The 12,500-nt window shown below is 46.5% G+C and overlaps 1 protein-coding gene across 1 annotated transcript in view; it reads right to left on the reverse strand.

Moving 5' to 3' along the window:
* Nucleotides 1–12,500, reverse strand: part of clstn2a (calsyntenin 2a) — a 151,534-nt gene that overhangs the window by 897 nt on the left and 138,137 nt on the right. Inside the window, exons 12-16 of the mRNA XM_035536004.2 lie at nt 4,628–4,836; nt 3,382–3,549; nt 1,990–2,135; nt 1,629–1,752; nt 211–398 (exon numbers count right to left, since the gene is read on the reverse strand). Coding sequence (XP_035391897.1) covers nt 211–398; nt 1,629–1,752; nt 1,990–2,135; nt 3,382–3,549; nt 4,628–4,836 — 835 coding nt within the window. The remainder of the gene's footprint in view (nt 1–210; nt 399–1,628; nt 1,753–1,989; nt 2,136–3,381; nt 3,550–4,627; nt 4,837–12,500) is intronic.

Genomic DNA, 12,500 nt, shown 5'->3' on the forward strand with positions numbered 1-12,500 from the left:
TAACTCTTGTTACCATTCACAAATGGTCCATCTCTAATAGCTTGTACCTAAATCAGAGGCGTGTGAGGGAGGTGTTTGTAATGAGGCAGTCAGGCTGTAAACTGATGCCTCCTTTGACATGTGTAGGTGAGATCACTCATTGCTCCAACTATCTGCCAAGAGGACGCTGTTTGCGGAAGCCCGTGTCAGTAAAGCAGGAGCGTGGCTTGCCTCCATTGGGTTGACAGTGATGGTGAGGGTGGAGTCGTCCCAGTCCATTTCTGGCTCCTTCCCCCCATCTTCGTCCTCTCGCAAGCCTTCCTGGTGGGTGGTGTGAATGCGGTAGATGCCCAACACCACAATGGCCACCAGGGCAGCGATACACAGAACGATCACTGCCGTGGCTGCTGGGGGCGTGCCTATGGCCACGCACGCACGTACGCACACACACAAAAAGGGAGTATTTTTCCATTTTCCTATTATCTGCCGTAATATTGGGAAGTAATGGAAGGCTATAACTTTCTTAGTTACCCACTACAATATAACTATCCCATTAATTACATTATAACATAATAATATATAATATCTATGTACATAAAGTTAACAATATGAATACATACAAGTGAATATCAGTGCCCTGTTACACTGTAATTAACAGTTGTTGCTGTGTAACAGCGGTGTTGATTAAGTAAAATGTTACATTTACAATGAGAAAGATCATGGTGGAACATATTTTTACGAGGTTTTAAGGCATCCTTTAAGTCGCAACCTTTTCCCGCGCACCATTAGTCAGTAGGAGGTGTTGTCGTCGCTCGGACGCCACGGACAGGCCCCTTCATCACACCCGCTCCACTTCGGGAGGTTACAGGACGGCATCACTCACAACCACCGACATTCGTTACAAACGGGACTCTCTCGAGCCTGCCGCGGGTTTTCTGCGTGACAGCCCGTGTCACGCCGCGGTGACCTACTTAGCAAACAAGATGCCGGGGAAGGCGCTGGGATGCCTGGGAAGGCGGCATCCATCACGGCCCGGGACAGGGTGCCAGTGCAAGATTTTTGCACCGGGGGAGGTGTTTTGGCTCCCAGTGGCTCCCGTACATATCAAACATATGGAGGCGTTTCAAGCAGAGAGAGGAGGCGGGGAGCTTACAGCCAGCAGCTGAGGGCGTGGGCTCAGAGCCCCACCTGCTGTTCCTCACTCGCTCCCTGCTAAGCATTACTCATTCTGCCAGTTCTCTCTCTCTCTCTCTCTCTCTCTCTGAGAGTAGGATTCTCCTCGCTGCAGTCATCTGTGTCCTATGTGCCCTTGGGGGAGATCACTGGTGTCCCTGGTGTGTGTGTTTGTGTGTGTGTGTGTGTGTGTGTGTGTGTGTTAGAAGGCTTAGTCTAATCCTTGCAGCTATTCAACATCAACAATAAATTGTTGCAAGAGCTTGCCATGTGTGTGTGAGTGTGTGTGTGTGTGTGTGTGTGGGGGGGGGGTATCACAGTGTGCAGTGCTGCCTAGCATTACAGATTTAATGAGCACGAACATATTTTTTTGCATATCTGACTCCCACATAGTGAACCACTTTCCTCGTGAAACATCCCATTATAGCAGAGTTCGGGTAAACCTACAGGCACGTTTACGAGTCTGGGGCTCTAACCTGAGATGTGGCCAGAGTCCACGGCATGGACCACCAGCGGGTGATGCACAGGACGCATGAACTGGGCCTGGGCGGCGGCATGGTTTGCGTGCTCCACAGCCTCCGAGCTGTGCACTATGCCGACCTGAAAGGGACGAAGATGATGAAAACAAGGTGAGCCCGACAGGGCAACGGGAAGCACAGGTATGTCGGAAAGCTGCTAAGGAAAGATGTTGCAAGAATGTGCAAACGTTGCGCGCGCTGTTCTCCAACGGAGCTGCGGCGACGCTACAGAGACGAGGTGGTGGGAGGGCTCGGAAACACAGGAACGACGGGGGAGACTGACGCAAAAAGCAGCTATGCTGCGAGGACAGGCTCTGACCTCCAGGTTAAACTCATTGCTGGTGTAGCGGCCGTTGAGTTCGGAACAGGTGAGCCGGAATTTTCTCTCCGACAGGCCGGCCGGATGACGATTGCGGTACCTCACCTGCCGGATGGTCTGCTCATAATGTGCCATTGAGTCTACACCTGAGACCACAAACACACACACACACACACACACACACGGGTCATCTTTGAACGGCAAGGTACAAACAACCTAGGTCATAACCTCAGACTGAGTGGTCTCTCGCTGAAATAATACCACACCAGACCGAGCTGTTGACTGGGTTTTGTCTCTTTACATCCCACATGAGTCCTTTACGCCACTTCACGGAACGTCATGGCGACCTGAACCTGTTCTCGGAGTGATCAAAACGCTCTTGAGTGGAGAGAGGTAACAAATCTATTACTGGACATGTCTGCGCTTGCCGGCTCTGAGAGGCTCGACTTTTTTAAAACCAACACTTGTGAGTGATAATGAGGCTAGCTCTGGTGTGAAAGGATTTTATTATGCATTTATGATCACTGAACTATGAGACCGAATCTTTTTTTGAAGTGTTACTAGATCATTCTTGAAGTGTTACTAGATAATATGATGCAACAGCGCAGCACTTAAAGGAAATCGTACATTATAAGCACCCAACCAAACACTTAGCTAACGACCATTTATTGAAAGAGATTAAGGATTCTTTTTATATACAACTTACTGATACCAATGTCGTCATGATAATTTCATACACCATGCTCCACTTGTATATTCTAGAAAAAGTCTGCACGTTTCCACTGATCGCAGTGTCTGGCAGAAGGACTTTATCATTCTATCACTGTAGGAATGTGAGGTCAACCTCTGAAAATTTCACCTTATCAGTAGTGAACTATACTAGAGTACTTTAGAGCAAAATGCACTATAGACTGTAAACACTGTATTAGAGCAAAATGCATTACAATCAGTTAAGAAGGTAGCCTGTTAGATTATAGTATGCTGACAGCAGCTTATTACTGAAAAATGTTTGTCTGAGCATCACATCTCACATTAATCATGTGCAGGAAGTCCGTTCTGGCCAGTACTCGTCTGTGCGGGCTGAGAGCAGCCAGCCCCGCACGGACGCAAACACACAGGGATTTCATGCAAAGAGACGCGTGGGAATCGTTTGCCAACAGCAAGCTCGTCGAAAGGCAACGGTCGTGCTATCCAAAAAATTCCATTTTCGATGCACATTTTGGCAGTAGCTGCAGCATTAGTGTTTAGGCGAGGTTTGTTATATGTGTATGTTTACAGCAATTAGCCGAGACTCTTATACACATGTAAGTGGTGCTATTCTGTTTTGTTTTGTTCAGGAAAAATAAGAGGAGGTGGAGGTGGAGGTGGCAGAGCTGGTGGTGCGAGCCCTACCGTATACGGACATGCCGGAGGTGGAGTTGGTGGCGTCAAGATGTTTGCCCAGCAGAGAGCTGTGATGGATCTCCACACCCTCCTGCTCGGGGTTCAGCTCCTCTCCGATCACCAGCACGTCACAGTAGTCCAGGTTATGCATGACTTCCAGCACACCGGGTCTGTGGCCTGCACGCGCGTACATACACACACACACACACACACACACACACACACATACACACACACACAGCCACAAACACAAAATACACTGTCCACCTGCAGCTATTGATTGGGTATGAAATTTCTTTTTGTGATTTATCGTCTCTGGAGGAAGAGTGCGAGACATTCAATAAAACAAGGTGCAGGTTTTTAAAGGAACTTTGGCTGAAACAGGGCAGCATTCGTAAAAGGTGTAATAACACGGGCCACCGTGACTTATTGGCTAATCATGGACCACATCCTTACATAACAAAAACATAAATACATACAGACTGGCACATTCTGCTCACAATACAAATACTGATCCATGCATGTGTGCGTATGTGTGTGTGTGTGTGTGTGTTTGACATGTGCCCCAACGAAATGTTTCCATGCCCCCATTATAACCATGGGGGGCAAAAGGTCAATACAAAAGCCATAACGCTTTATGTTTTAACATGGATTGTTGAACAGACCTACCTGACAAACATTAGCACCATGCAAATTCACAACAAGCACTACATTACCCATAATGACCCAGTATCTTTCCGAACGATTGAGTGGCTAACCATCGGTTTCTTTCAATTTCTCTGTTCACAATGCAGAAATTGTCCACTAATATTTAGAAACTACTGTCACACAGAACGCGAGGTACTGATAATTAATTTAAAACTAACCACATATAACCATTTAACCTCCGAAAACCATGTGTGAGACCACTAAAGCAAAGGCATCGGATATGTTGGCAAAAGAGGGCACTGCTAACTAACACAAGCTTGTGAAATGAGAAATACAACCAGTAAACTGTTCATTTTGCAAGCTTGCGTTATCTGACTAACAGGAACTGATGGTGCAAAACAAAGTGACATAATATGCATGTAGTTTATTCCTCAACAGAACGAATTCACATGTACACGTGTGGCAATATTATTAGAATATTATTAGTAGAAACAGAACTGGGAGAAGGGGAGGGGCGTTGGACTCTGCCCCACTTAACTCTGTCTGTGCCCTTAATTCTCACGTGTGTGTGTGTGTGTGTGTGTGTGTGTGTGTGCGTGCTACACACCTGTGCTGAAGGCGCTATCACTCTTGCTGATGGTGCTGATGATGTGGACCTCGCTGAAGAGCGCGACCCCGGCAGGGCTGCAGAGGTCAGCGGCGGGAACCGTGACCCTCTCTGCTCCCAGGATGGTGATGCGTGGCTCACTGGGAGGAAGCACCATCACCGCCGCCTTTGTGTCCGGGATCGAGATACATGTGTCCTCACCAAAACACCTGAACCACGGCAAAGACGCGAAGAAACGCATGAACGACACGCTAAAAACGCTCACAGAGGACTCGAGCATGGGTGATAAAACACACACACACACACACATTGGCACACATACTTAACAATACATTGGCATACATAGTTAACAAAAGCAGAAACGTCATATACACATCCAAGTGTAATCTTTGGATATTTGCGGCCGACTAGCTGTGCTTCTGTCTCCATATTCTAATTATCACCTCATAACTTCAGTGGAAAAAGCGAATCCCACAATGCCACACCTCACAGGTGACGAGCCCACAGCACTGTGATGACAGTTACTGACAGTTACTGACATACATCCGCAGATGTATGAACAGGCTACAGAAACGGCTAAATAAAGACACAAAGAAACCATTACGGGCTTAGCAGGGCACAGGGACGGGCAGTCCTGTCCCGCCCACAGCATGGGGAATTCTGGCACCATGTGTGGGAGAATCCAGAACAAGCCAGGGAAGCTATGCCGGGCTCTCAGGATTCCCTCCGGCTTTGGAACACGGACCAAGACAGGCATAAGAAGCTTCCAAGGATTCGCACTCCGAACACACACTCCAAACACACACACACACCACTGGTAATTACTCGTTTTCAATTGAGATGAGAAGAACCGCCTTATCGCTTATTTATTCAATGTCATACTCAGCCTTCTAATTAAGAACTAGCTGTTTGTTTCCAGACAACGGGTCTTTCCTGCTAGAGTGACACTCCAGGCATAATTCCTTAGACGGCATCCTAAACGTGGATTCGTTCAGCGCTCTGGAAACCGGCCTTAGATGTGTTGGGGAGGGAGGGGAAGTTGGCTGGGGGGCATAGCGGTAGGCAAAATAGCGCAGAACCAACAAAACAATTATGGCTAATCGCCGCCATTCCAGCTGTGGGCCAGCGGCATGGCGCCCGAGCGCTTTAACGCGCTTAAACGCGCTTAAGCGGGCGCGGCCAAGGCTCGGGGCCCGCTTGTGACCGTGGAGAGAGAGAGAGGGTTGCGCTCCCCCGCCTCGGCGGGGCTAACTCGAATGGTCAGGGCGCAGGTCTCAGCTGGAACGGGCTGCTCTGTTTATCCGCCAGCACGGTCCGTTGTCATTTCGTTGCAGCAGCCTCTCGCCATGTTAGGTCTCATTTGGGAACCAGTAGCTTTCATTAGCTGGGTGTCAGCCCAAACGTCCTCGTCCTTCCTGCTCTGTGTGCAGGGGACAAATGAAGAGGCGTTGGGGGCTAAACACACAGCCCAGCGTGAGTCAGAGCAGAGCCGGCAGGTATTTGCCGTAGGTCTTAAGTGGCGGTCAGGTGTTAATAGGGTGTCAGCAGCACGACAGGACACCGGCCGGACACGTGAAGCAGGACAAAACTGGGCATACAGCTTTGCTAAAAGGGCGATGTTTGAACTGCAAAGAGGCAATGATCAGTGCACATGGCACATCAAACAAAAAAAAAGAAGATCTCAGACAGACTCATGACAGACCTCGACTGACTATGGACACTGTTACTACTGTGAACACTGTTACTGTTGTGAACACTGGGATAGGCTTGGTGCAGCCATGTGAAGAACATTCAGCACTGGTCACATTGCACCATTTATCCTGTGATATGCTGTCCAGTATTGTGTAGAATTGTGTGTTGTGGTGTGTTGTGTAGAGCTGTGTGTTGTGGTGTGTTGTGAAGAGTTGTGTGTTATGGTGTAATGTGTAGAGCTGTGTGTTGTGGTGTGTTGTGTAGAGCTGTGTGTTGTGTTGTGTTGTATAGAGCTGTGTGTTATGGTTTGTGGTGTATTGTGTAGAACTGTGTGTTGTGGTGTGTTGTGTAGATCTGTGTGTTATGGTATAATGTGTAGAGCTGTGTGTTGTGTTGTGTTGTGTAGAGCTGTGTGTTATGGTGTGTTGTGTAGAGCTGTGTGTTATGGTATAATGTGTAGAGCTGTGTGTTATGGTGTAATGTGTAGAACTGTGTGTTATGGTGTAATGTGTAGAACTGTGTGTTGTGGTGTGTTGTGTAGAGCTGTGTGTTGTGTATGGTGTAGAGCTGTGTGTTGTGTAGATCTGTGTGTTGTGGTGTGTTGTGTAGAGCTGTGTGTTGTGTAGAGCTGTGTATTATGGTGTGTTGTGTAAATCTGTGTGTTATGGTGTGTTGTGTAGAGCTGTGTGTTGTGTAGAGCTGTGTATTGTGTAGATTTGTGTGTTATGGTGTATTGTGTAGAGTTGTGTGTCATGTAGAGCTGTGTGTTATGGTGTTTTGTGTAGAGCTGTGTGTTATGGTGTGTTGTGTAGAGCTGTGTGTTGTGTAGATCTGTGTGTTATGGTGTGTTGTGTAGAGCTGTGTGTTATGGCGTGTTGTGTAGAGATGTGTGTTATGTTGTGTTGTGTAGAGCTGTGTGTTGTGTAGAGCTGTGTGTTGTGGTGTGTTGTGTAGAGCTGTGTGTTGTGGTGTGTTGTGTAGAGCTGTGTGTTATGGTTTGTTGTGTAGAGCTGTGTGTTTTGTAGAACTGTGTTATGGTGTGTTGTGTAGAGCTGTGTGTTATGGCGTGTTGTGTAGAGCTGTGTGTTGTGTAGAGCTGTGTGTTATGTAGAGCTGTGTGTTATGGTGTGTTGTGTAGAGCTGTGTTGTGGTGTGTTGTGTAGAACTGTTTGTTGTGGTGTGTTGTGTAGAGCTGTGTGTTATGTTGTGTTGTGTAGAGCTGTGTGTTAGGGTTTGTTGTGTAGAGCTGTGTGTTTTGTAGAACTGTGTTATGGTGTGTTGTGTAGAGCTGTGTGTTGTATAGAGCTGTGTGTTGTGTAGAGCTGTGTGATGTGGTGTGTTGTGTAGAGCTGTGTGTTGTGGTGTGTTGTGTAGAACTGTTTGTTGTGGTGTGTTGTGTAGAGCTGTGTGTTGTATAGAGCTGTGTGTTGTGTAGAGCTGTGTGTTATGGTGTGTTGTGTAGAGCTGTGTTATGGCGTGTTGTGTAGAGCTGTGTGTTATGTTGTGTTGTGTAGAGCTGTGTGTTGTGGTGTGTTGTGTAGAGCTGTGTGTTATGGTTTGTTGTGTAGAGCTGTGTGTTTTGTAGAACTGTGTTATGGTGTGTTGTGTAGAGCTGTGTGTTGTATAGAGCTGTGTGTTGCGTAGAGCTGTGTGATGTGGTGTGTTGTGTAGAGCTGTGTGTTGTGGTGTGTTGTGTAGAGCTGTGTGTTGTGTGTTGTGTAGAGCTGTGTGTTGTGGTGTGTTGTGTAGAGCTGTGTGTTGTGTAGAGCTGTGTGTTATGGTGTGTTGTGTAGAGCTGTGTGTTATGGCGTGTTGTGTAGAGCTGTGTGTTGTGTAGAGCTGTGTGTTGTGGTGTGTTGTGTAGAGCTGTGTGTTATGTAGAGCTGTGTGTTGTGGTGTGTTGTGTAGAGCTGTGTGTTATGGTTTGTTGTGTAGAGCTGTGTGTTTTGTAGAACTGTGTTATGGTGTGTTGTGTAGAGCTGTGTGTTGTATAGAGCTGTGTGTTGTGTAGAGCTGTGTGATGTGGTGTGTTGTGTAGAGCTGTTTGTTGTGGTGTGTTGTCTAGAGCTGTGTGTTATGTTGTGTTGTGTAGAGCTGTGTGTTGTGTAGAGCTGTGTGTTGTGGTGTGTTGTGTAGAGCTGTGTGTTATGGTTTGTTGTGTAGAGCTGTGTGTTTTGTAGAACTGTGTTGTGGTGTGTTGTGTAGAGCTGTGTGTTGTATAGAGCTGTGTGTTGTGTAGAGCTGTGTGTTGTGGTGTGTTGTGTAGAGCTGTGTGTTGTGTAGAGCTGTGTGTTGTGGTGTGTTGTGTAGAGCTGTGTGTTATGGTTTGTTGTGTAGAGCTGTGTGTTTTGTAGAACTGTGTTATGGTGTGTTGTGTAGAGCTGTGTGTTGTATAGAGCTGTGTGTTGTGTAGAGCTGTGTGATGTGGTGTGTTGTGTAGAGCTGTGTGTTGTGGTGTGTTGTGTAGAGCTGTGTGTTATGTAGAGCTGTGTGTTATGGTGTGTTGTGTAGAGCTGTGTGTTGTGGTGTGTTGTTTAGAACTGTTTGTTGTGGTGTGTTGTCTAGAGCTGTGTGTTATGGTGTGTTGTGTAGAGCTGTGTGTTGTATAGAGCTGTGTGTTGTGTAGAGCTGTATGTTATGATGTGTTGTGTAGAGCTGTGTGTTATGGCGTGTTGTGTAGAGCTGTGTGATGTGTTGTGTTGTGTAGAGCTGTGTGTTGTGTAGAGCTGTGTGTTGTGGTGTGTTGTGTAGAGCTGTGTGTTATGGTTTGTTGTGTAGAGCTGTGTGTTTTGTAGAACTGTGTTATGGTGTGTTGTGTAGAGCTGTGTTGTATAGAGCTGTGTGTTGTGTAGAGCTGTGTGATGTGGTGTGTTGTGTAGAGCTGTGTGTTGTGGTGTGTTGTGTAGAGCTGTGTGTTATGTAGAGCTGTGTGATGTGGTGTGTTGTGTAGAGCTGTGTGTTGTGGTGTGTTGTGTAGAACTGTTTGTTGTGGTGTGTTGTGTAGAGCTGTGTGTTGTGTAGAGCTGTGTGTTGTGTAGAGCTGTGTGTTGTGGTGTGTTGTGTAGAGCTGTGTGTTATGGTTTGTTGTGTAGAGCTGTGTGTTTTGTAGAACTGTGTTATGGTGTGTTGTGTAGAGCTGTGTGTTGTATAGAGCTGTGTGTTGTGTAGAGCTGTGTGATGTGGTGTGTTGTGTAGAGCTGTGTGTTGTGGTGTGTTGTGTAGAGCTGTGTGTTATGTAGAGCTGTGTGTTATGGTGTGTTGTGTAGAGCTGTGTGTTGTGGTGTGTTGTGTAGAGCTGTGTGTTGTGGTGTGTTGTGTAGAGCTGTGTGTTGTATAGAGCTGTGTGTTGTGTAGAGCTGTATGTTATGATGTGTTGTGTAGAGCTGTGTGTTATGGCGTGTTGTGTAGAGCTGTGTGATGTGTTGTGTTGTGTAGAGCTGTGTGTTGTGTAGAGCTGTGTGTTGTGGTGTGTTGTGTAGAGCTGTGTGTTATGGTTTGTTGTGTAGAGCTGTGTGTTTTGTAGAACTGTGTTATGGTGTGTTGTGTAGAGCTGTGTTGTATAGAGCTGTGTGTTGTGTAGAGCTGTGTGATGTGGTGTGTTGTGTAGAGCTGTGTGTTGTGGTGTGTTGTGTAGAGCTGTGTGTTATGTAGAGCTGTGTGTTATGCTGTGTTGTGTAGAGCTGTGTGTTGTGGTGTGTTGTGTAGAACTGTTTGTTGTGGTGTGTTGTCTAGAGCTGTGTGTTATGTTGTGTTGTGTAGAGCTGTGTGTTGTGGTGTGTTGTGTAGAGCTGTGTGTTATGGTTTGTTGTGTAGAGCTGTGTGTTTTGTAGAACTGTGTTATGGTGTGTTGTGTAGAGCTGTGTGTTGTATAGAGCTGTGTGTTGTGTAGAGCTGTGTGATGTGGTGTGTTGTGTAGAGCTGTGTGTTGTGGTGTGTTGTGTAGAACTGTTTATTGTGGTGTGTTGTGTAGAGCTGTGTGTTGTGGTGTGTTGTGTGGAGCTGTGTGTTGTGTAGAGCTGTGTGTTATGGTGTGTTGTGTAGACCTGTGTGTTATGTTGTGTTGTGTAGAGCTGTGTGTTGTGTAGAGCTGTGTGTTATGGTTTGTTGTGTAGAGCTGTGTGTTTTGTAGAACTGTGTTATGGTGTGTTGTGTAGAGCTGTGTGTTGTATAGAGCTGTGTGTTGTGTAGAGCTGTGTGATGTGGTGTGTTGTGTAGAGCTGTGTGTTGTGGTGTGTTGTGTAGAGCTGTGTGTTATGTAGAGCTGTGTGTTATGGTGTGTTGTGTAGAGCTGTGTGTTGTGTAGAACTGTTTGTTGTGGTGTGTTGTGTAGAGCTGTGTGTTGTGGTGTGTTGTGTAGAGCTGTGTGTTGTGTAGAGCTGTGTGTTGTGTAGAGCTGTGTGTTATGGTGTGTTGTGTAGAGCTGTGTGTTGTATAGAGCTGTGTGTTGTGTAGAGCTGTGTTATGGTGTGTTGTGTAGAGCTGTGTGTTATGGTGTGTTGTGTAGAGCTGTGTGTTATGGTGTGTTGTGTAGAGCTGTGTTATGGCGTGTTGTGTAGAGCTGTGTATTGTGTAGAGCTGTGTGTTATGGTGTATTGTGTAGAGCTGTATGTTATGGTGTGTTGTGTTGTGTAGAGCTGTGTGTTGTATAGAGCTGTGTGTTATGGTGTATTGTGTAGAGCTGTATGTTATGGTGTGTTGTGTAGAGCTGTGTGTTATGGTGTGTTGTGTAGAGCTGTATGTTATGGTGTGTTGTGTAGAGCTGTGTGTTATGTTGTGTTGTGTAGAGCTGTGTTATGGTGTGTTGTATAGAGCTGTGTGCTATGGTGTGTTGTGTAGAGCTGTGTTATGGTGTGTTGTGTAGAGCTGTGTATTTTGTAGAGCTGTGTGTTATGGTGTATTCTGTAGAGCTGTGTGTTATGGTGTGTTGTGTAGAGCTGTGTGTTATGGTGTGTTGTGTAGAGCTGTGTGTTATGGTGTGTTGTGTAGAGCTGTGTGTTATGGTGTATTGTGTAGAGCTGTGTGTTATGGTGTATTCTGTAGAGCTGTGTGTTATGGTGTATTGTGTAGAGCTGTGTGTTATGGTGTGTTGTGTAGAGCTGTGTGTTATGGTGTGTTGTGTAGAGCTGTGTGTTATGGTGTGTTGTGTAGAGCTGTGTGTTATGGTGTGTTGTGTAGAGCTGTGTGTATTATATCTTTCAACAGGTCTCTCTGTTCCCAGCATCCTGCAGTTGCACCATTAGACACTGACACAGAGATACAGCGTAGCTGCCTGTTTACCATAATCCCCCTCCCTACACACACACACACACACACACACACACACACACACACACATACACATAGACCACAGCACACATATTTACACGCACAAAACACATATACAGAATGTACACACACACACACAGACACACACACACACACACTCACACAAGCACACATATATACAAACACATGCACACACTTCAATACCCTCAAAATTGAACTGTACCGTGGCTCTCTCTCTCTCCATCTGTCTCTCTCTCTCTCTCTCTGTCTCCTTTTGAGTCTCATTTTTGTGAGCACTACTAGCTCTTTTGCTCTCTCTCACTCATTCTTTCTCTCCCTTTCTTTCTGCTTCTCTCGCTCGCTTTCCCCCTCTATCTTTAGTGGCCAGAGCAGCTGAGACACGAGATGCCATCAGTAACCTAGACAACCCAGCCTCATCCGCGCGCTGTGTGGTATTGATTAGAGAGCGCAGCGCGTTGCTTAGGGAAAAAAAATCTATTCTTCTTTCTTTTGTACTGTAATTAATACCATTCCTTTTGCTCACACCCGGTAAACAAAGGGGATTTGTGTTCCATTTAGGGGCCCAGCCACAGCAATCGTGCTTAAGTTACATGGTAATAGCATCTATTTAAATGGCATCACCTAAAACACACACTGCCTGCACACGAATCTGCTCTATTTTCTGGTTGATTGGGGAAGTAATTGCCAAGTGTGACTAGAGTTCTGTGTGCTCAAGCTGTTCGCCTGATTTGGAGGACACGTGGATTACAACATGCCGTTCTCGGAAGATGAGTAACGGCGCATAAACGAGGCCGTCAGAAAAGCCGGGCGCAGGCTGAGGCGTGTCCCGACGGTGAGCGGCGTCGCCGACGGCCCTCGTCTTGCGCGGAAAAGCTTTTTTTATTTGTTTGTTTTG

Source organism: Electrophorus electricus, chromosome 20 (genome assembly GCF_041902795.1).
Source record: "Electrophorus electricus isolate QZ-2024a chromosome 20, ASM4190279v1, whole genome shotgun sequence".
In the NCBI taxonomy this organism is placed as follows: domain Eukaryota; kingdom Metazoa; phylum Chordata; class Actinopteri; order Gymnotiformes; family Gymnotidae; genus Electrophorus; species Electrophorus electricus.